A 24983-nucleotide genomic window follows, 5' to 3' on the forward strand; every position below is an offset into this window, starting at 1 on the left:
CCAACTAGAATAGTCAAGTCGCTTGTGTGTGTGTGCAGTATGCAAAAACTTGCCATTTGCCTCCATAAAGAGATCCGTGTAGCACAGAAACAGCCCTACAGTAAATAATAAACTGGCCAGAGATAGCTGAACAGCGCCCCCTACCAATACATTATTCTGAACAGTAGCAGAATTCCTGCCGGTCTACAAGAAAACAAAGATCCCTTCTAACGAAAGTAAAATACATTAAGAACTGACTTATACACTTGATAGTTTGGTGTGTAAAGGACACTATCGGGCAAGATTAACACGCGGAACGGAGTAACTCCGCCATGTAGATAACAGGCCCCAGTAGCCAGACAGATCGGAGGAACACACCAATAATGGTCTCATTTCCTTTACTAAAATGTGATATTTGCAGATACAAGCGCCCGGTCCCAGGCTGCAACACTGTGACTCGGGAATGAAGTGACAACGCGTGGACCATCCCCGCTCGCACCTCATTAGCCCAGGAAACGGAGGCGGTAACGACGAATTAAGTGGCAATATACTGGGCCAGTGTGTAAAGTGTTTTACTACAAGTGAAAGTATTACCAAACCAGACACAGCAAAGCCAGAGAGGGCTTAACACAAATGGGCGACATCTGTTTTTCTGGTCATTCCCTCTTCCTTTCGGGGTTACGATTCTGGAAATAAATCCAGGAAATAGAACCGCAGATCAGAATCACTTCTACCTGTAATACAGGGACAACTGCTTCCGAGATGGGAGAAAATCCCCAGCTATAAATAAATGCACCACAGGCCTTTGTAGAGGATATCAGACGGTGCTTAGCAGAATAAAGGGGGAGGGGTATGCGGAGATGAAAGGCTGGGCAATGATTTACGCCTCATCCACGATTTCTTCCTAAACTTTTATCTTGTATGAACTGTTTAATATCTCCCTGGCCCGACACCAGCTGCCAACGTTCTGCTTCACATATAAAGTATTTAAAGGTGCAATGTAATATATAAAGGCGACTTCAAAACAAAGTCATACAATATCAATTGTTCAAACAAATCTGGAATGATGGCAAGTTACCCTAAACACCCGGCAGGGGATTATGATGAGACGGATTGTAAGTGCTAAGTACAGATGACACATACGCACTGCACAATTACTTCTATGTCATCCGGGCAGTCGGGAGGGGAGGGGGTATCTGTGCGACCTCAATGAACTACGCTTGTATCCACAGCTGGTGTAGATTTAATAGTGTATAAAATATAAAATATAAACTGCCTCTACCTTGCTTTCAGCCCGTCGTACAGCAGCTACTGTATGTGCAATGCATTTCTCTTTTTTGTAAAATTCCAAGGAACCAGACGGAAAAAAAGACAACGTTCAAATAAGAGGAACCCTCTTTTAAAGGGAGGGAGACCCCAAGCTTGTAGGTGCCAGGAAGGCGAAGATCGAGCACATCAATTGTCCCCCTCCATTCGCCATCTATACTAGTATGTTAGGCTGATATCGTCTGGTGGTTAAAGATCATATATTAAAAATCACAGGACTCTTCTGTTTTAAATAAAGGGTCCAGGTGGCTATTGAACCCAGGATAGGAGCACTATACAGGGCTTGATTGTAGAAATCCAGCAGCGGTTTGTCTGAACGTATCAGAGCCTAATGATGTCATCATTGCTGGTCTGTGAGTATTACTGGCAGCCATACTTGTTTGCCTTGCAGAGAGGTTTTGAAAAGGAGATAAAGATTTGAAGGGTGACAGCTAAGAATAATGTGCAGGAGATGCAGGCTGACAGTGTACTTCTATTGCTATTTAAAGAATGAAAACAAAAACACAGAATGTATGGATCCAGAGTAAAAAGACTGTGATTAGCTCAGAGTGAATCACATCCAGCAGTAACAGAGCTGGTGTCGGGCAACTGGTGGGAACAGAAAAAAAAACCTTTTCAAGGCTAAAAAGTTTCAAGGACAAAACTTGAGAGTGTGCAGCTGTCCCTGGAAATTAGGGACAGGGGGTAACACTCAGACAGGGCTACTAAACACCTATAACCAGTGTAACAGGTAAGTGACCTGTACTGTGTGGTTTAGTTCCAGCAACACATTCCTCTCTTACACAACACAACACACACAAGCACCCCTGTAACTACACACATGGCTGTGTCATTATTAGAACTACTCTACTTGCACTTGTAAAACATCATACGATAATACAGAATTATCTCGGCTCTCTGGTAATAAAGTACCAGCACTTGTTCAGCTCAAACATTACTCACCTCCTCTTCCCCCAGTCTCATCATATAATCTCCTCTGTAACATTCAGCAGTGAAACATCAATCTCTCCACCCTCTGCTAGATGTACTGTACTTCTACCAAACTCTCCACCCCTTGTCCTCTACACTGAGCACTCTGCCCCCACTGCACAGCACTCTCCACCCCAGCACTCTGCCCCCACCCTACAAGACTCTACACCTGAACACTCTGCCCCCACTACACAGCACTCTCCACCCCAGCACTCTGCCCCCACTGCACAGCACTCTCCACCCCAGCACTCTGCCCCCACCCTACATGACTCTACACCCGAACACTCTGCCCCCACTACACAGCACTCTCCACCCCAGCACTCTGCCCCCACTGCACAGCACTCTCCACCCCAACACTCTGCCCCCACCCTACATGACTCTACACCAAAGGCATAACTACCTTAGGTGCAAGGGGTGCAGCTGCTATGGGGCCCAGAGCTGAAGGGGGCCCATCTTTCCTGTCTAAGTAATATGTTTTACATACATTTATCACCATCAGTTGCTAAATAGGGGGCCCTTACAAACTTTTGCTATGGGGCCCACGAATATCTAGTTACGCCCCTGCTCTACACCCGAACACTCTGCCCCCACTGCACAGCACTCTCCACCCCAGCACTCTGCCCCCACCCTACAAGACTCTACACCCCAACACTGTGCCTCCACTTCACAGCACTCTCCATCCCAACACTCTGTCCCCACTGCACAGCACTCTATACCCCCGCAGTCTGCCACTAAGGCACAACACTCTGTACCCCAGCACTCTGCCCCTATGGCATAGCACTCTCTTCCACAGCACTCTGCCCCTATGGCACAGCACTCTCCATCCTCGCACTCTGCCTCTAAGGCACAGCACTCTCTACCCCAGCACTCTGACCCTATGGCACAGTACTCTCTACCCCAGCACTCTGCCCCTACCCTACAGGACTCTACAAACCAACATACTTCCTAACTAATATTATGTTTAGAATAAAAAGTGTGAGGTGTATTGTCCTGCTAGGAGGGGGAGTCAGCCACGGAAGCCATATTGATGGCTTTCAATTAATGGATTCAAACTGGCAGGGGAGGAGAGGTGCCCTCTTGGGAGCAGGAGCCCGGCGGTAGATGACTCCATTGCCTCCCAGAGTTACACCTCTGACTCCGACCCCATACTACAAAGATCTCTTCAATATATATTTCTGCTTTAAATACATGCTGTCAATTTTTGGCCAGTATCAATTATAATGCACTTTTCTAAACATTAGAAGTTAATTAACACTTTTCTGAATACTATGACATCACAATCAAATCACCTGTATGCAAATATTACTTGGGTCTATTCCTATCTTTTACTCTTTTTCCATAAACGAACTAAACCCAAATATTTCCTTGCAGCATGTATATTACACTGTGCGGGTGCAGTGGTTGCGTCCAAAACATTTTGGTTATCAGAGTTTATATAAGAGGCCGAGAACTGAGTCATGTATCTGTAATTAGTGTAACATTCAGCATTAGCCTGAAGGGCCGTGTACGGGATATGTCTGTAGGAGTCACTAATTGCTGGTGTGTAACCTGCTACATTGTCGCTATGGTAACGGCAAGCGCGCAGTCTGCAGATTGGGCAATATACTGCATTTATATCATTAGTGATGCTTCGCTATCATGGAGGAGCATGTATATATAACAACGCGACCCCTGGACCAGATTATAGCACAGTCCCTCATACAGAATAAGGGATATAGTAAGTTTCATTTATATAGCGCACTTTCTCCAATAGGACTCAAGGTGCTTAGATATAGTGCTGCGCAGTCATCCGAAGATACACGATAACACCAGATTAGGGGGGCCAATCCCGGGATTTCGGGACTAGACTGCGCATGCGCAGTCTAATTCTGGGCAGCGTCTGAGCAAGTGCTCAGACTGCCCGGCTTCTCCCATACCCGGCAGTGCAGCACTGCGCAGCGTGATGAGGTCAGAGGTCACAGCCGCACACCCCACCTCAGCCTCCAACCCAGCCATCCCACCTACCAACCCAGCGCCAACCCAGCCAGCAGCCCTCCCGCCCGCCCACTCAGCATACCCGGCTCCCGGCTGCACCCGGCTCCCAGCAACCCAATCAGCCCGGCCGCCCACTCAGCATACCCGGCTGCACCAGGCTCCCAGCAACCCAATCAGCCCGGCCGCCCACTCAGCAACCTCGCTCCACAAGTGTAATATATATGCGAATGCCTTCGGTGTGTATCACAGGGTTAGGGAAGGGGGGGGGGGGGGGTGTGTGTGTAGGGATGGCCATCGACCATCGATGATTACAAATCATTGATGGTTTATGGCCGATGTTAAATAGTTTTGCCATCGATGGAGGAGAACCAGACCCGACACCCGCGAAGCCCCGCCCCCGCATTTTGATTGGGTCACAGGCCACTCAATCAGAGAAAACATTGATGGTCATCCATAGAATGGTTATACACTATCGATGGGCAGGTGCACTTTTGCCATCGATGGCAAAGGCAACGATGGCCATCCTTAGGGGTGTGCAGGGGCAGCATCAGGGGAACGGTCAGCGTTTTATGGGCGTTCCCCTGGGAACATGGGCGGGCCATTGCCTACCGGGGGCAGAGGGCTGACCACCTCACATGACATCAGCGCCCTCCCCCTCTTCGGCAAATAATAGTCCGTTCAGATTGACTTTTATTTCCAATGGGGAGAGAGATATCATTTGATGGTCACTGTTTTTTAGCACGACTTGCTGAATCAGGCCCAATTAGAACTAGTAAAACAAAAGACACTGCGCTATAATGGAATTTTTTAAATAAAAATATAGAATAAAATACTGAAACTATTGTAAATTCATTTGTGTTAAATTGATAAGAAATATATCATTTCTATTATATATTTTAATCAAAGCAATTCCATTATAGCGCAGTGTCTTTTGTTTTACTTGTTTTTATGTGGGGTTGTAGCCACAGTACGCTGCAGCTTTAGGAGGAAGTGGTTCTCCGAGTGCACAGTCACACACTTTCCCCCGGTTTGTCCAATTAGACCTAGCACACAGAACAACAAGAGAAGTAATACTGTGTATACAGGATATGGGACTCAGGGCCTGATTCAGACACAATCAGTCCAGGCCTAATATTGAGTCAGTTTCCAGATGATGGGTTGACAGTCAATAGGTCGATGTAAGTTTTTTTTTTTGTAAATTCTTAATTTATTGGACTTTTCATGCTTTACACAAATGCTTCACCTAATGGTCACATCATTATCTCTGGGACATAAGAATATTCGGTGGAGTGGTGTTTACCTGTTTGCGAGGCTGAATAGGTCTAAATCAGGCCTAATCTCCGAGCTACTAGACAAAAGGGGCGAGAAGTGACACAAGTAGTGCCCACCTGTACAGAAACACTATAGCGGGGGCGAGAGGTGACACAGTAGTGACCATCTGTACAGATACATTATAGCGGGGGCGAGAGGTGACACAGTAGTGACCATCTGTACAGAAACACTATAGCGGGGGCGAGAGGTGACACAGTAGTGACCATCTGTACAGATACACTATAGTGGAGGCGAGAGGTAACACAGTAGTGACCATCTGTACAGATACACTATAGCGGGGGCGAGAGGGGACACAGTAGTGCACACCTGTACAGATACACTATAGAGGGGGTGAGAGGTGACACAAGTAGTGCCCATCTGTACAGATACACTATAGCGGGGGTGAGAGGTGACACAGTAGTGACCATCTGTACAGATACACTATAGCGGAGGCGAGAGGTGACACAGTAGTGCCCACCTGTACAGATACACTATAGCGGAGGCGAGAAGGGACACAAGTAGTAACCACCTGTACAGATACACTATAGCGGGGGGTGAGAGGTGACACAAGTAGTAACCACCTGTACAGATACACTATAGCGGGGGTGAGAGGTGACACAGTAGTGACCATATGTACAGATACACTATAGCAGTGGTGAGAGGGGATACAAGTAGTGACCACCTGTACAGATACACTATAGCGGAGGCAAGAGGTGACACAGTAGTGCCCACCTGTACAGATACACTATAGCGGGGGTGAGAGGGGACACAAGTAGTGCCCACCTGTACAGATACACTATAGCGGAGGCGAGAAGGGACACAAGTAGTAACCACCTGTACAGATACACTATAGCGGGGGGTGAGAGGTGACACAAGTAGTAACCACCTGTACAGATACACTATAGCGGGGGTGAGAGGTGACACAGTAGTGACCATATGTACAGATACACTATAGCAGTGGTGAGAGGGGATACAAGTAGTGACCACCTGTACAGATACACTATAGCGGAGGCAAGAGGTGACACAGTAGTGCCCACCTGTACAGATACACTATAGCGGGGGTGAGAAGTGACACAAGTAGTGCCCACCTGTACAGAAACACTATAGCGGGGGCGAGAGGTGACACAGTAGTGACCATCTGTACAGATACATTATAGCGGGGGCGAGAGGTGACACAGTAGTGACCATCTGTACAGAAACACTATAGCGGGGGCGAGAGGTGACACAGTAGTGACCATCTGTACAGATACACTATAGTGGAGGCGAGAGGTAACACAGTAGTGACCATCTGTACAGATACACTATAGCGGGGGCGAGAGGGGACACAGTAGTGCACACCTGTACAGATACACTATAGAGGGGGTGAGAGGTGACACAAGTAGTGCCCATCTGTACAGATACACTATAGCGGGGGTGAGAGGTGACACAGTAGTGACCATCTGTACAGATGAACTATAGCGGAGGCGAGAGGTGACACAGTAGTGCCCACCTGTACAGATACACTATAGCGGAGGCGAGAAGGGACACAAGTAGTAACCACCTGTACAGATACACTATAGCGGGGGGTGAGAGGTGACACAAGTAGTAACCACCTGTACAGATACACTATAGCGGGGGTGAGAGGTGACACAGTAGTGACCATATGTACAGATACACTATAGCAGTGGTGAGAGGGGATACAAGTAGTGACCACCTGTACAGATACACTATAGCGGAGGCAAGAGGTGACACAGTAGTGCCCACCTGTACAGATACACTATAGCGGGGGTGAGAGGGGACACAAGTAGTGCCCACCTGTACAGATACACTATAGCGGAGGCGAGAAGGGACACAAGTAGTAACCACCTGTACAGATACACTATAGCGGGGGGTGAGAGGTGACACAAGTAGTAACCACCTGTACAGATACACTATAGCGGGGGTGAGAGGTGACACAGTAGTGACCATATGTACAGATACACTATAGCAGTGGTGAGAGGGGATACAAGTAGTGACCACCTGTACAGATACACTATAGCGGAGGCAAGAGGTGACACAGTAGTGCCCACCTGTACAGATACACTATAGCGGGGGTGAGAGGGGACACAAGTAGTGCCCACCTGTACAGATACACTATAGCGGAGGCGAGAGGTGACACAGTAGTGCCCACCTGTACAGATACATTATAGCGGGGGTGAGAGGTGACACAGTAGTGACCACATGTACAGAAACACTATAGCGGGGGCGAGAGGTGACACAGTAGTGACCATCTGTACAGATACACTATAGCGGGGGCGAGAGGTGACACAAGTAGTGCCCACGTGTACAGATACACTATAGTGGGGGCAAGAGCGGACACAAGTAGTGACCACCTGTACAGATACACTATAGCGAGGGCGAGAGGTGACACAAGTAGTGCCCACCTGTACGGATACACTATAGCGAGGGCGAGAGGTGACACAGTAGTGACCATCTGTACAGATACACTATAGCGGAGGCGAGAGGTGACACAGTAGTGCCCACCTGTACAGATACACTATAGCGAGGGCGAGAGGTGACACAAGTAGTGCCCACCTGTACAGATACACTATAGCGAGGGCGAGAGGTGACACAAGTAGTGCCCACCTGTACAGATACACTATAGCGGGGACGAGAGGTGACACAAGTAGTGCCCACGTGTACAGATACACTATAGCGGGGGCAAGAGCGGACACAAGTAGTGACCACCTGTACAGATACACTATAGCGAGGGCGAGAGGTGACACAAGTAGTGCCAACCGGTACGGATACACTATAGCGAGGGCGAGAGGTGACACAAGTAGTGCCCACCTGTACAGATACACTATAGCGGAGGCGAGAGGTGACACAAGTAGTGCCCAGCTGTACAGATACACTATAGCGGAGGCGAGAGGTGACACAAGTAGTGCCCACCTGTACAGATACACTATAGTGGGGGCGAGAGGTGACACAAGTAGTGCCCACGTGTACAGATACACTATAGCGGGGGCAAGAGCGGACACAAGTAGTGACCACCTGTACAGATACACTATAGCGAGGGCGAGAGGTGACACAAGTAGTGCCCACCTGTACGGATACACTATAGCGAGGGCGAGAGGTGACACAAGTAGTGCCCACCTGTACGGATACACTATAGCGGGAGTGAGAGGTGACACAAGTAGTGCCAACGTGTACAGATACACTATAGCGGGGTGAGAGGTGACACAAGTAGTGCCCAGCTGTACAGATACGTTATAGCATGGGTGAGAGGTAAGTAGTGCCCACCTGTACAAATACACTATAGCGGGGGTGAGACGGGGATCGGAGCCTTGTGTGGAGAACGTACAACATTAGAGCAGAACCCGATACTAGATTATCGTCACCATGGAAATATAACAAATCTTGTTATACACTTTATTGGGTGAGAGGACCGGTGAGAGGACCTGTGATATATACAAACACTGCGAGTCCATCCTTGTATGGGAGAAGAATTCCCAGACACACGCCGCTTTCAAACAAGAACCAGTATTTATAAACCATCGCTGCAGAGACGATCCCGGCTAATTCTGCTTTATAAGCTGCCAGGCGAGATCACTCACCGGACTAGCTCACATCAGTGTACACTACAGGGAGATTATAGGTAACTGAGGACATGGGATCCCAAAGACAGAAGATCAAGGCTTTGCCAATCCTTACTGAGTGCCATAGGCCACTAACTCACTGAGTGCCACAGATCAATTACTCACTGAACCCCATCCATCACATGCTCACTATTAGTTGTAATTTACTCACTGAACTCCATTGGTCATTTGCTCACTGAGTATTGCAGATCCCTTACTCACTGAGCCTCATCAGTAGAGACAGGATTATATGCAACATAAAAAGCATGAAATATGCATGCAAATATGCATGAAAAATACTTAAAATATGCATGAAAAGTGTTAAAATATGCTACATTAAATAATAAAAAAAAGTAATTTTTAACTTGTTTATTTAAAAATCAGCATACAATTAGTTGCAAATAACCCTCAAAAATAGGCCCACAGCATCTGCAGATGTCTAGTGCTGTACACAGGATTTTTTTCTTCCTGGCTGCTACAGCAGACTGCAGCATCCAAAGCTCTTCTTGCATCAACTACTCGGACCCTCATCTCCAGCGCCAATGGATCAAATGTCAGCATCGCTTGTAAGGGCGGCACAGTGGAAGGCTTCCTCCTTGTGCCACATACTCACTGTGACATGGCATTTCCTCCGCGCCGCGTGATGTCACAGCCCTTCGGCTCACCTCCTCTGCTGCAGAAGTCTATCTCTTGGTGTAAAGTCCCAGGCCAGGAGCAGGCATAGGTTCAGGAGCTTTGTAATGGCATCTGCCCGACTGACTTTTATCAACATGGATTGGGAGCCTAGAACAGTGTCAGACATAGCGTACATCCAAGGTCCCCTACACTGCGTACATATTGCCCCGGCCTGCACACTCTACCACTACCTGACCAGCAGCAGCAGGGCAAAGCAGTGCTGTGACTCGCGGGTGGGATGAGGGCAGGGCCTAAAATATGCACCAATACTAGATTTTAGGTAAAATATGCAATAACCAGTGAGAATGGGCAAAATATGCAAATGCATATGCAAATATGCAAATGCATATAATCCTGTCTCTACTCATCAGTCACTTGCTCACTACCATTGGTATCTTACTCACCGAGTGTTGCAGGTCACTTATTTGGAAACAAGGATATTGTTTTACGATCGCACGGCTCTGATTTTGCTAACCGAGCGATAATGATGTGCATGCGTACAAAACATAGTGCACATGCGCAAGGCCATCCTGTGGTAAAATTGAGGGTCTTTTTTGATCACTGGCCATTCACAAGTTGTCTGACAGGAAGACGGCATTTTGGAGTGTCAGAGAAAATGCAGACATGCCCAGGTGTTATCAAGGAGGGTGTGTGACGTCAGCTCCGGCCATGATCTGACTGTTTCTATCGCACTAGCGGAGTCCTGGGCTACGCACAGACTGCACACACTGCACACAATGGGGAATCATTACATGGTGAGCGGCTGTTATCTGGAAGTGTCAGCAAATATGCAGGCGTGGCCAGGTGTGTGAGGGGAAGTCATGTGACAGAAGCTCCGCCCCCGATCAGCCTGATTCTATCGCAGCCACTGAGTAAGTCCAGGGCTACGCACACACTGCGCACACTGGAAGAATCATTACAAGGTGAGCGGCTGTTATCTGGAAGTGACAGGGAATACGCAGGCGTGGCCAGGTGTGTGAGGGGAAGTCATGTGATGTCAGCTCCGCCCCGATCAGCCTGAGTCTATCGCAGCCGCTGAGTAAAGGCCCCCATACATTAGGCCGACTTGTCCTTAGGACAAGTCGGACCCAATTCTCCTGTGGGCCGCCCGGGAGCTCCCCGGGAGGCTCACACACAATTTGGCACTTGATGAGCCAAATTTGATATGTGATAAATCGCTTGCGATTTATCATGTCGGGGCGCAGGGGGCACGCGGTGAGGGTCAGGGGGCGGTGGTGCTCTCATCAGGAGGAGCAGTGGGGCGGGCAGCGGGTCCCTGAGAGCTTAGCTTGCGGCGCCGGCGAGTGCTGACCTGGCCGGGCGGAGATATCAGCAGCGCTGCGGGAGTCGGGACGCGCAGTGGCGGGTATTCGATTTTAAAATACCTGTCAAATGACTGGCCGTTCTCTGAGAGCTCAGCCAATCAGAGAACGGCCAGTCATTTGACAGGCATTTTAAAATCTAATACCCGCCACTGCGCGTCCCGTCCCGACTCCCGCAGCGCTGCTGATATCTATGATCATCACCGCCCGGCCAGGTCAGCACTCGCCGGCGCCGCAAGCTAAGCTCTAAGGGACCCGCTGCCCGCCCCACTGCTCCCCCGGTGTCTGCATGCATATGCCTGTCAGGTGGACAGGCATATGCATACAGGGAGGTCGGACGTGATTGTACATGCTGACCGTCCGACCTCCCTGATCCGATACGGGACCGCGCATCGGATCAGATATCACACACCTGCGATTTTGGGCCGATTTTACCCGATTATTGGCACAAAGTGCCAAAATCGGATGAAATCGTCCCAAAATCGCATAGTGTATAGGGGCCTTAAGTCCTGGGCTATGCACAGACTGCACACACTGGGGAATCATTCCATGGGGAGTGATTGCGAATGGATTTGCAGTGAATCGCAGGGCTGTGATATTTTCACAAGCTTTTCGCAACCCTGCACAGGACGGTACTGTACTTCACTTTGGCTGGGCGGTGTATACCAGATTGCAGGACTTAGCGAGCAGGTCTGAATAACCCCCTATGTTAGGTGATGTCCCTGTAACATGCAGGGAAACTGCTGTTTAGCACTAAAGGAACAATCAACAATAAAAGGTTTTCATGAGGAATGGCGCAGTTCCAGCGACACAATCTGCCTTCGCTTTATCATTCTCACAATGTAGCATGATATAAACCCTCTGTCTAGAGCGGTGAGACGATAAGTTCTGTTGTGTAATGAGGTTGGGGTAGTTGTAATTGTGCAAAATATTCTAATGCACAATGAGACAAATACTCAGCAGAACCGTCCAGAGAACCTCTGTCATCTGCACCACAGTACATTCCCCTCTATACGGTGCCCGAGATGGGGGAGGGGGGGGCGACAAATAAATACCTTGACATTCCAAAAATGCTGGTTAATATTTACAGGATCTGGAAACGTAATCAGCCGGCGGGCAGGAGAGAATCACCTCTGTGTTTCATTTATAGGAAAAACTCTGCAACTGGTTATACTGGGGACTGAGGTGTAATCTACCAGATCACAGCAGGAATGGGTTTCTACAGACCATGTAGAAGTATTTTATACAGGTGAATGGCATTTCCATGTAAAGCCCTTGGTGCCTCTGTTATCTCACCTGCTCGCGGTCACTGGCTGTACTCTAATCTGTACTGTTTGAGCCTCCTTTGTGTAAAGGTACAGAGCAACGGCAGGCTCCCAGGGCCGTGGTCTCGCACCAGCTCATCTACTGTAGGTGGTCCACAAGCTGCTCATGTAACCTGCACGGGCAAATCTAAAAAGGTAGGCCTGCTATAGCATATGGGGGGGGGGGGGGTCTCTACACACAGCAAGCCCCACTAAAGACAGACTCTCTCCGTCCCATTAACACTCTTGTAAATGAGGCTACTGTGTATACCAGGCTTTCCCAACCACGGTCCTCAAGGCACACCAACAGTGCAGGTTTTGTAGATATCCAGGCTTGAGCACAGGTGACTTAATTAGTATCTGAAGGATTCTGATTAAACCATCTGTGCTGAAGCCTGGATATCACTAAAACCTGCACTGTTGGTGTGCCTTGAGGACCGTGGTTGGGAATACCTGGTGTATACAGTAACAGGCTGCTAGTGCGGCATGGCCATCCGAGACTCGCCAGCGCCTGATCAGCTGACCCTCCACCATTATTGGCCGAATTATGTGTTATAGCTGTAACACTTATCTACGGATATCGAGTCAACAGTTCTAGTCAATAGATCAACATACACAGAGTCGATGTTGGAAAACTGTCAACACAAGCAAAAGTTTGACACATGAAAAGGTCCCCTGGATCCCTTGTTTCCTATACTGTGCTGACATGTTATACAACATAATGATATCACTTATGGCGGAGAGAAAAAATAATGTGTGGCCCACTTGTAGGTGATAGGGCCGCGGCCGTCCGATGCAGACACTGGTATCGGGTTCTCTGTCATTGGTGTACAGTGAAATGACGCTGTCCATTAGTGTGCCACTACTGCCCTCTTCAGGCAGATTCCTGTAAATGGTCAGGATCCCCATATAGGGTACTCCCAGGGACTAACGTGTCCTTCCTGTACAGCAGGCTTTCCCAACCACGGTCCTCAAGGCACACCAACAGTGCAGGTTTTGTAGATATCCAGGCTTGAGCACAGGTGACTTAATTAGTACCTGAGTGATTCTGATTAAACCATCTGTGCTGAAGCCTGGATATCACTAAAACCTGCACTGTTGGTGTGCCTTGAGGACCGTGGTTGGGAAAGCCTGCTGTACAGGGTACTCCCAGGGACTGAGGTGTCCTTCCTGTACAGGGTACTCCCAGGGACTGACCTGTCCTTCCTGTACAGGGTACTCCCAGGGACTGACGTGTCCTTCCTGTACAGGGTACTCCCAGGGACTAACGTGTCCTTCCTGCACAGGGTACTCCCAGGGACTAACGTGTCCTTCCTGTACAGGGTACTCCCAGGGACTAACGTGTCCTTCCTGCACAGGGTACTCCCAGGGACTAACGTGTCCTTCCTGCACAGGGTACTCCCAGGGACCAATGTGTCCTTCCTGTACAAGGTACTCCCAGGGACCAACGTGTCCTTCTTGTACAGGGTACTCCCAGTGACCAGCGTAACCAATGTGTCCTTCTTGTACAGGGTACCCCCAGGGAATAACGTGTCCTTCCTGTACAGGGTGCTCAAAGGGACCAACGTGTCCTTCTTGTACGGCACAGAGCGGTGTGATGACGTGGGACCAGGGCTTACAGACCCCAGTATAAGTGGGCACTGAGAGGTGCGATGATGTAGGACCAGGGCTTACAGACCCCAGTATAAGTGGGCACTGAGAGGTGCGATGATGTAGGACCAGGGCTTACAGACCCCAGTATAAGTGAGCACTGAGAGGTGCGATGACGTAGGACCAGGGCTTACAGACCCCAGTATAAGTGGGCACTGAGTGGTGCGATGACGTAGGACAAGGACTTTCAGACCCCAGTATAAGTGGGCACTGAGAGGTGTGATGATGTAGGACCAGGGCTTACAGACCCCAGTATAAGTGGGCACTGAGAGGTGTGATGATGTAGGACCAGGGCTTACGGACCCCAGTATAAGTGAGCAATGAGAGGTGCGATGACGTAGGACCAGGGCTTACAGACCCCAGTATACGTGGGCACTGAGAGGTGTGATGACGTTGGACCAAGGCTTACAGACCCCAGTATAAGTGGGCACTGAGAGGTGCGATGACGTAGGACCAGGGCTTACAGACCCCAGTATAAGTGGGCACTGAGTGGTGCGATGACGTAGGACAAGGACTTACAGACCCCAGTATAAGTGGGCACTGAGAGGTGTGATGATGTAGGACCAGGGCTTACAGACCCCAGTATAAGTGGGCACTGAGAGGTGCGATGACGTAGGACCAGGGCTTACAGACCCCAGTATACGTGGGCACTGAGAGGTGTGATGACGTTGGACCAAGGCTTACAGACCCCAGTATAAGTGGGCACTGAGAGGTGCGATGACGTAGGACCAGGGCTTACGGACCCCAGTATAAGTGAGCACTGAGAGGTGCGATGATGTAGGACCAGGGCTTACAGACCCCAGTATACGTGGGCACTGAGAGGTGTGATGATGTAGGACCAGGGCTTACAGACCCCAGTATAAGTGGACACTGAGATGTGTGATGATGTAGGACCAGGGCTTACAGACCCCAGTATAAGTAGGCACTGAGAGGTGCGATGATGTAGGACCAAGGCTTACAGACCCCAGTATAAGTGGGCACTGAGTGGTGCGATGATGTAGGACAAGGACTTACAGACCCCAGTATAAGTGGGCACTGAGATGTGCGATGACGTAGGACCAGGGCTTACAGACCCCAGTATAAGTGGGCACTGAGATGTGCGATGACGTAGGACAAGGACTTACAGACCCCAGTATAAGTGGGCACTGAGAGGTGCGATGATGTAGGACCAGGGCTTACAGACCCCAGTATAAGTGAGCACTGAGAGGTGCGATGACGTAGGACCAGGGCTTACAGACCCCAGTATAAGTGGGCACTGAGTGGTGCGATGATGTAGGACAAGGACTTACAGACCCCAGTATAAGTGGGCACTGAGAGGTGCGATGACGTAGGACAAGGACTTACAGACCCCAGTATAAGTGGACACTGAGATGTGTGATGACGTAGGACCAGGGCTTACAGACCCCAGTATAAGTGGGCACTGAGAGGTGTGATGATGTAGGACCAGGACTTACAGACCCCAGTATAAGTGGACACTGAGATGTACGATGACATAGTACCAGGGCTTACAGACCCCAGTATAAGTGGGCACTGAGATGTGCGATGATGTAGGACCAGGGCTTACAGACCCCAGTATAAGTGGGCACTGAGTGGTGCGATGATGTAGGACAAGGACTTACAGACCCCAGTATAAGTGGGCACTGAGAGGTGCGATGATGTAGGACCAGGGCTTACAAACCCCAGTATAAGTGGGCACTGAGAGGTGCGATGATGTAGGACCAGGGCTTACAGACCCCAGTATAAGTGGGCACTGAGAGGTGCGATGATGTAGGACCAGGGCTTACAGACCCCAGTATAAGTGGGCACTGAGAGGTGCGATGACGTAGGACAAGGACTTACAGACCCCAGTATAAGTGGGCACTGAGAGGTGCGATGACGTAGGACACCAGGAGTGCTATCAGCCCCGCCTCCGGTGGCACACACTGAGTACAATGGTGAATACAATGACCTTACTGCATGACCCAGTTCTAATAATAACAGCAATCAGGTGGAAGGTATAACTTACACATTATATCATCACCCTGGGCCCCTGCAGGCTACACTATATATAAGCAGCATAGATCTCACCCTCTGCTTACTACCGCTGCGTGACCCAATAGCACCCACTGATACCACATTGTAATTGTTCTGGGAATATTTCAACATTTTCAAAGCACAAATCACTTTGTTGGGTACTTGTGAGTTATCCGGGCGTCCGATTTTAAAATCGGGTCGGATCGGGACATCGCATCGCATCGCATGCGACCATCGGATGCGATGCGATGCGATGCGATGACCCGATTTTTCCATAGGAATCAATGTTAAAATGGACTGAGTCCATTTTAACATGGAATTCAATGGGAAAAAGGGGTCCTTTTCATACCCCTACTATCCAAGTGGGCATGGAGTTGGATATAAACCTGTGGCGAGCGTAGCGAGCCACCGAGCCCGAAGCGTGGCGAGCGTAGCGAGCCCCGCGAGGGGACACGGAATACCGTCCCCTCGCGGGGCTCGCTTCGCTCGCCACGCTTCGGGCTCGGTGGCTCGCTACGCTCGCCACAGGTTTATATCCAACTCCATGCCCACTTGGATAGTAGGGGTATGAAAAGGACCCCTTTTTCCATAGGAATCATTTTAACATTGATTCCTATGGAAAAATCGGGTCATCGCATCCGATGGTCGGATGCGATGCGATGCGATGCGATATCGCATCGCATCGCATCGGATTGTATGCCTTAACTTAAGGCATACAATCAAAAAATCGGGAGCCCGGATAACTCACAAGTACCCTTTGTTGCTCTATATGTTCTTCTAACATCCCTGAATCGGCTTCAGCCCCGTACTCAGAGCGACTTACTGTATATATTGGGTGAGATTTAATGGATGAGAGAATCAGAAAGTGAGAGTTTTGGGAAGAAATCTCCAGTTTTTTTAAAGCGGCAATCATTTACACTGCAAAACCAGTCTGATTTTGTAGTATAAATGATTGCCGCTTTAAAAAAACGTGAGCTTTCTTCCCAAATCTCTCACTTTCTGATTCGCCCATCCTATTAAATCTCACCCCTTATCTCTAACGTCTCAGGATAGGAACGGCTACCGGCACGTTATATATCCACGTACCTTTCTCGCTCGCAGCTGCGGAGGACGCCACCGGCTTAGCCTTGTCGTAGTTGTTGAAGCTCTGACTGCGCCTGTTCCCACTGGCCGGCCCCCGCGATTTGGCCTCGCTGCCTGCAGCAGATGTCCGCGTGCTGGGACCTGGGAGCCTGAAAATATTGAGAAGAAGAGATCAGAGGACGGGGACTAATGACCAGCAGCCGAGGTCACACGTCCTGGTATAGTGCGGGAGGGGGGGCGCGCTTTCAGCTGGAGATTTCTACTAGGAAAATATTATTTCTTCAGTGAGACAATATCATCAAAGAGGAGAAGGAGCAAAACCCGCCAGTGAGGACATACAGGGTTACTACGCAAGCACAAGACATTTAGTGGCGTTTGCCGCAAGCAAGCATGGGGAGATGACAGGACATGCCGACATAGGGTTGAGATTTGTGTCATCTGTGATAGATATATGGAGAGATCTCCCTTTTCCCACGGTTGGAAATCTGTAAATTATAGTCCTGGTTCATGTCTATTAGTTAAGCAAAAAAAGCAAGCACCTGGGCAATACCATGCGGTGCTGCAGATGGGGCAGATGTAACACATGCAGAGAGAGAGTTAGATTTGGGTGAGTTATGTTTTTTCTGTGCAGGGTAAATACCGGCTGCTTTATTCTTACACTGCAATTTAGTTTTCAGTTTCAACTAGGGGTGGCCATTGACCATCGATGATTAGAAATCATTGATGGTTTATGGCCGATGTCGAATAGTTTTGACATCGATGGGGGAGAACCAGATGGTTTCTCACCATCGATGTCAAGCTTAAACGAAGTTTCATTTTTGCTGTTTACCCAAGGCTTCGCTCCCCAACACCCACAAGGCACCGCCCCTGTATCTTGATTGGCCCACAGACCAATCAATCCAAAAAAATGGATGACCATATGTAAAGACATCGATGGTCATCCATTGAATGGTATTACACCAACGATGGCCTGTTGGTCTTTTGCCATCGATGGCAACGATCGATCGCAAACTCAACGATGGCCATCCCTAGTTTGAACACACCTCAAACCTCAAATCTAACTTTCTCTGCACATGTTACACCTGCAGTGCAAAGTTTTACTATATCCTCAACAACTGTATGTATGGAATAGGGACCTGATGATGTCACTGAACGATATTGGTAGCAATATCATTCAGTGTGTATGCAATATATTGTTTGCATGGGAGTTCCATGGAAATCTTTCACAAAATCACTCGTGGAGCGGATCATATACTGTAGTGTGTATGGACTATTAGATTTGGGTGAGATGTGTTTAAAATTAAATCTAAATTGCATTGTAAGTATAAAGGGGTCTGACATTTGTGGGCTACATGTAAAAGCATCACGGATTTATCCTACACGGAAAATATATAATATCCACGTCCGCTCGCCGCGCTTCGGGCTCGGTGGCTCGCTGCACTCGCCATACTTTATAAAATCAACGTGGATAGTGGCGGTATGAACAGGTCGGGAGGACGCGTACCGCATCCCCTCGCGGGACTTGCTGCACTCGCCATGCTTCGGGCTGACGTGGATAGTGGGGGTGCGCTAAATCTCATCGCGGGTCGAATCGCATGCAAATCGCATATGATACTTGCATACAATTTGCATGCGATTTGCATACGATGTGATCTGCAGGGAAGTGCCGCCGTGAAACTACAAAAGTACCGAATAGAAGCCTGCGTGCAGGGCCCCCTTTACCTCTCTGTCTGTTATTACCCAGTCTTGTGTACAGCACAATGAGAAATGGAGAGCCACACTCCGGGGCAGCAGTACAAGTGACAATTGCCAACACTCATCCTGATGCCATCCTCTCACCCAGGCACCTGGGTACCCGCAGACATATCTAATGCCACATCTCCAAAGTGCACTTTGGCTGTATTTGAAAAGTGGCAGTCAGGAACTGATTGGTTGGTAGTTTATCTCTCTCTATGTTATCCCTCTCCGAGGCTTAGTACATCTGCCCCTATGTCCGCTAGGCGAGCATGAAGGAAAATACCCCACAGTCTAGTTCTTATTTTGGGGCAGATGTATTAAACCTTGGGGAGAGCAATAAAGTACCAGCCAACCAGCTCCTAAATGTCTGTGTTTGGAAAAGGGCAGTTTGGAGCGATACTTTATCTCTCTCTCCATGGTGGAGTAGATCTGCAGCTACAGCGTGTATTCGCAGGTGATCAGTACCAGGGTCACAGAGAGCGTCACTCACGCTGCGTCGTACATCGGTTATAGAGACCCCCCCGGGGCCACAGTTCCGCAAGTCATCCTGCTGAAGCCTTACACAAATCAATCTGCATGTTACCAGTGGGGGTTGCATGTTCTCAGCATGTTGTGTTTGATGCGTAGACATTTCACACTTAACGCTGATTTGTTGGAGTTGGCCCAAGGGAAGAAGAAAACTAAAACCTTTTCCCTTATCATTAATTGCAGGTGACAGCAACGTGAGGGCTGAGGGGGGAGAACATCTGCTTCTCAGGCTGTAAAGTGTAAGGAGCAGGCTGTGGTGGAGGGCGGACCTCTCATCCGAACCCTTTCATCTTGTACTAGTCCTATATACAGGGTCCTGCATGGAGACTGGTGGCACAGTCTAGTATTGTCACCCAGTGTCCTCGCTGGTGCACGTATATCTTCACTTATATCTGCCGCAACCATAGCGAGCACTGTCCTATAGGGATGATTCTGGTTAAATTGATCCCCGTGCCCATTTTTCGCTACTGTGCATGCGCATGTGTAGCCGCTGTGTGCGAGCAGCCAAGGTGCGTGGGGCCAGGGGATTCCCGCATGAGAACACCTAGCGTTTCATGGGTGTTCCCATGGAAATACTGGCCGTTCCCATGGTAATTCCCCCGATGACGCAGAGGCGGGCAGCTGAAGTCAGCAGATGTCTCAGACCTCAGATCTGCGAGCGCTGGAGAAATCATTCCACGGTCGCCACGGACCATCCAATGATTTCTCCACCGCACCCAAGGCTGCAAATGGCTGTTTATGCTAAACATCCATTTGCAGCTGTGCGGGGAATCGCGGCGTGCGAACGGGGGGGTCAGGCCATGCGGGCGGCGTCTTGTGGACTCGCAGCCTTGCAACTCCACCAGAATAACCTATGTACTAAGAGGGTTACTAGCAGTGACAATACCACCAGTACTCAGATCTGTCACTGCTTGGAGAGAGATAAAGTAGAACGAAATCAGATTCTTTCATAATGCACGCCCCAGCGAATCTTCCCACTTTATGGCGGAGAGGATCTTGCTAACCCATAGGGTGTGTTTTGAAAAATTCACTTGGCACTCAAAGGGTTAAAATAAGGATGTTTTACTAATAAAAGTGAAAACAACGTTATATATTTAAAACGCCGCACGTGGCATGTAAATAATGATTAGAAAAGGGAAACAAGTCTTTTAATTGAGGTGTTCTCAGGATTCCCGCTTAGCGTCTGATAATGATTATAATTGGGGATAACTTGTCTAGTCATGTGACGCGTGAGAGCCAATCACACTCACAGCCGTAGCAGAAATGTTACGGCAGGCAGCTTACCCAATCATCATTCAGTACAAAGTGCCCCATGGATCAATAATGTTACCACAGAGATGCAATATTGGTTTATCCCACAAAGCGCTGCCCGTACTGGGTCTATGCGCATGTACACCTGTATATACCTATTTATGGTGTATTACATTACATGTTTTTTTTACAGTTTATGGTTCTGTTGCGCTTTAGCATTTTGGGTGTAGATGCTGCGCAGGTTTAGTTCTGGCAGGAACGGTTGCGGCACATAAATACATAGGGGAGAGGCAGCGGTTGCATAGACGGATATAGATATACAGATTATAGTTCATCCATCCTCAATGCTGACTGTGAGTCGCCCCGATATCACACACACGGCGTTGTCAGTAAAGGAACCCAGCACACGGTTAAAGCAAAAATACCTTCATTAACCGTTTGAGTGCCATCGTTGCTGTGAGAGAGCCTCGAAATATCTGTTAAAAAATGCCAGCGCCACTCACAGCGACTGATCTTTTTTTGGGTTTCAATATTGAACTAAACGTCAGTTAATTGACTTGGCCGTATCTGTATTTATACTAAAAGAACAGTCGCTGTGAGAGATTTTGGATATTTGGATCTCTCACAGCAACGTTGGCACTCACAGGGTTGAGAAGAGGACAAACAAGGAGGAAACACTGCACAGGAGGAAACATGTTACGGAGGCCACACTATTAATGTGTTATTCACTTCCAGTTAAGGTAACACAGGCAGATCACCCTGCACAATGCAGCTCGCCCATCGCTGGGGAGGAGAACCCACTGACCGGGAGCATTTCCGCTGTCCGAGGGAGAAACGCAGGAACCTGACCTCCCCTGGGTCTCTGGAGGATGAACTGCACAATGGGATAACATGTAGAGTATGGGATCAGTACAGGGGTCTGCACTCCAATAATGTATTCTCATACCTCCTTCCCCCTCTAGGCGTTGGACTTCTTCCCCCTCTCCGAGACTTCTCCAAAACTTTTCTTGCTCCCCTGTGGGCATTTATGTGATGGGTCCACTACAAACCTACAGGTCTCTTGTTCTAGCAGCAGAAACCATAACTATCTCCGGAATAAATCTGTTATATAAGGAATAATAATGGCAGTCTATGGATATTACCAGCCTCACACACAGGAGCTTTTGTCCTCTGGAAGCGTATAGCGACGAGCTGGTGTGTAATCTACCATACGTTAATGTTTGCACGAGATTTTTCCCTTGAGCGACTTAAAACGAAGTGGTTTTGTGTTACGCCGGCTAGTCACCTCGGGCTAATCGGCTAATTACACAATATTCCACCACTACAAAGGAGCGTATAATACACAAAGTCATGAGACACTGCCAGGAGGAGCAGTGAGAGGGATCCCTGTGTGTATGTATACAGTATATATATATGTATATATATACACTCTGGGGGTTATTCTGGTTGGTATGGTGGGACCGTACACGGTCGGTTCAGGCTTTTTTTTTCATCTGCGCATGCGTATCTTTCGCTATGCGCATGTGTGGCGACCTCACACCTCTTACGGACGGGTCTCTCCGTGCGAAAAAGCCAGTGCGCAAGAGCACGGTCATTGTGGGCGGCATGTGGGCGGTTTTATAGAAGCGGACGGAATAATGAGGGAAACTGGGCGTACACGGGGGTGTGCACACAAAATGCACGGTGCCACAACCAACTCGATCGGCGAACACACAGTGCATTTTGGCCCAAAAACAGGCGGACGCCAAAGAGTGCTCCTAACCACCCCTAGAGATACCGCATGAGAGCGGACGCCTGGGTCTGCTAATTAATGCTGATTACTAGTCAAACACATACACCTGAATGTAATAAGCAATGCTGCAGCCTATTAAGTGAAAACCATGATTTGTCTACCTGCAAGCCACACACAGCCCACAAACACATTGGAAGCTTATCTTTCTACACTTCTCTACATGTAAAGGTTGGTTTAATTCTAATTTAATTCTGAAAATGTTTTTTTCTACTTTAAAAAGCAGGACACTCAATTCACAGGAGTCAACATGTGTCAACTTTTTCACTGTAACACAAACATACCAGTTTTTTATTAGGAAAAAGACACATAAACCATGTCTAAGAGCAACAATGATGTTTTTGGACTAAATTTCTACCTGCAATGGTGGAGCAATGTCCTAAGGCGGTCCGTGCACCGTGGCGTACACTCAGATGTACGCCAGGTATCGGTGGCTAGGAGGAAGATCCGTCCGTGCACGGTGGCGTACACTCAGGTGTACGCCAGGTATCGGTGGCTAGGAGGAAGATCCGTCCGTGCACGGTGGCGTACGCTCAAGTGTACGCCACTCCCCATTGTCGGTGTCTGTGACCGTCCGTGTGCAGCTGTTCTGTGGGCGGACTTGCGCTCACCGTGAGCATACGGAAAACGCACGGTGTGACGGACCGTACGCACGTACCAACCACAATAACCCCCTCTATGTATATAAATGTATTTGGCTAATCGACTTGGCCAGGAACTTGGATTTCCCTAACAAGCAGTCTAATAACGATGTAAATATTTAGAACCAGTAGAAAAGGCAATAGAACATATACATGATTTCCTTCATCTTCCTGATGTAACTGGGATTGAATGTCTGAAAACCTGATCTAAGTTTCTATATGTATATAATAGTATACTGGACGGTTATAGTGACCCTATACGTTATACACAGTATATAATAGTATACTGGACCGTTATAGTGACCCTATACATTATACACAGTATATAATAGTATACTGGACTGTTATAGTGACCCTATACGTTATACATAGTATATAATAGTATACTGGGCCGTTATAGTGACCCTATACGTTATACACAGTATATAATAGTATACTGGACGGTTATAGTGACCCTGTACGTTATACATAGTATATAATAGTATACTGGACTGTTATAGTGACCCTATACGTTATACATAGTATATAATAGTATACTGGACGGTTATAGTGACCCTATACGTTATACACAGTATATAATAGTATACTGGACGGTAATAGTGACCCTATACGTTATACATAGTATATAATAGTATACTGGGCCGTTATAGTGACCCTATACGTTATACATAGTATATAATAGTATACTGGGCCGTTATAGTGACCCTATACGTTATACACAGTATATAATAGTATACTGGGGCGTTATAGTGACCCTGTACGTTATACACAGTATATAATAGTATACTGGACCGTTATAGTGACCCTGTACGTTATACACAGTATATAATAGTATACTGGACGGTTATAGTGACCCTATACGTTATACATAGTATATAATAGTATACTGGGCCGTTATAGTGACCCTGTACGTTATACACAGTATATAATAGTATACTGGACCGTTATAGTGACCCTATACATTATACACAGTATATAATAGTATACTGGACGGTTATAGTGACCCTATACATTATACACAGTATATAATAGTATACTGGACGGTTATAGTGACCCTATACGTTATACATAGTATAATAGTATACTAGACGGTTGCAGTGACCCTATACGTTATACACAGTATATAATAGTATACTGGACGGTTGTAGTGACCCTATACGTTATACACAGTATATAATAGTATACTGGACGGTTATAGTGACCCTGTACGTTATACATAGTATATAATAGTATCCTGGACCGTTATAGTGACCCTGTACGTTATACACAGTATATAATAGTATACTGGACGGTTATAGTGACCCTGTACGTTATACACAGTATAGAATAGTATACTGGACGGTTATAGTGACCCTATACGTTATACATAGTATAATAGTATACTAGACGGTTGCAGTGACCCTATACGTTATACACAGTATATAATAGTATACTGGACGGTTATAGTGACCCTGTACGTTATACATAGTATATAATAGTATCCTGGACCGTTATAGTGACCCTGTACGTTATACACAGTATATAATAGTATACTGGACGGTTATAGTGACCCTGTACGTTATACACAGTATATAATAGTATACTGGACGGTTATAGTGACCCTGTACGTTATACACAGTATATAATAGTATACTGGACGGTTATAGTGACCCTATACGTTATACACAGTATATAATAGTATACTGGGCCGTTATAGTGACCCTATACGTTATACATAGTATATAATAGTATACTGGGCCGTTATAGTGACCCTATACGTTATACACAGTATATAATAGTATCCTGGACCGTTATAGTGACCCTAAACGTTATACACAGTATATAATAGTATACTG

At 47.8% G+C, this 24983-nt stretch overlaps 1 protein-coding gene across 4 annotated transcripts in view; it reads right to left on the reverse strand.

The window, feature by feature from the left end:
• The window catches only part of NAV2 (neuron navigator 2), a 426783-nt gene that overhangs the window by 88737 nt on the left and 313063 nt on the right, over positions 1-24983 (reverse strand). For all 4 annotated transcript variants that reach the window (XM_083164058.1, XM_083164057.1, XM_083164056.1 and 1 more), the window contains one exon: positions 17206-17351. In XM_083164058.1, the coding sequence (XP_083020184.1) occupies positions 17206-17351 (146 nt within the window). The remainder of the gene's footprint in view (positions 1-17205; positions 17352-24983) is intronic.

Source organism: Crinia signifera, chromosome 11, assembly GCF_055691185.1.
Source record: "Crinia signifera chromosome 11, ASM5569118v1, whole genome shotgun sequence".
Taxonomy (NCBI): Eukaryota; Metazoa; Chordata; class Amphibia; order Anura; family Myobatrachidae; genus Crinia; species Crinia signifera.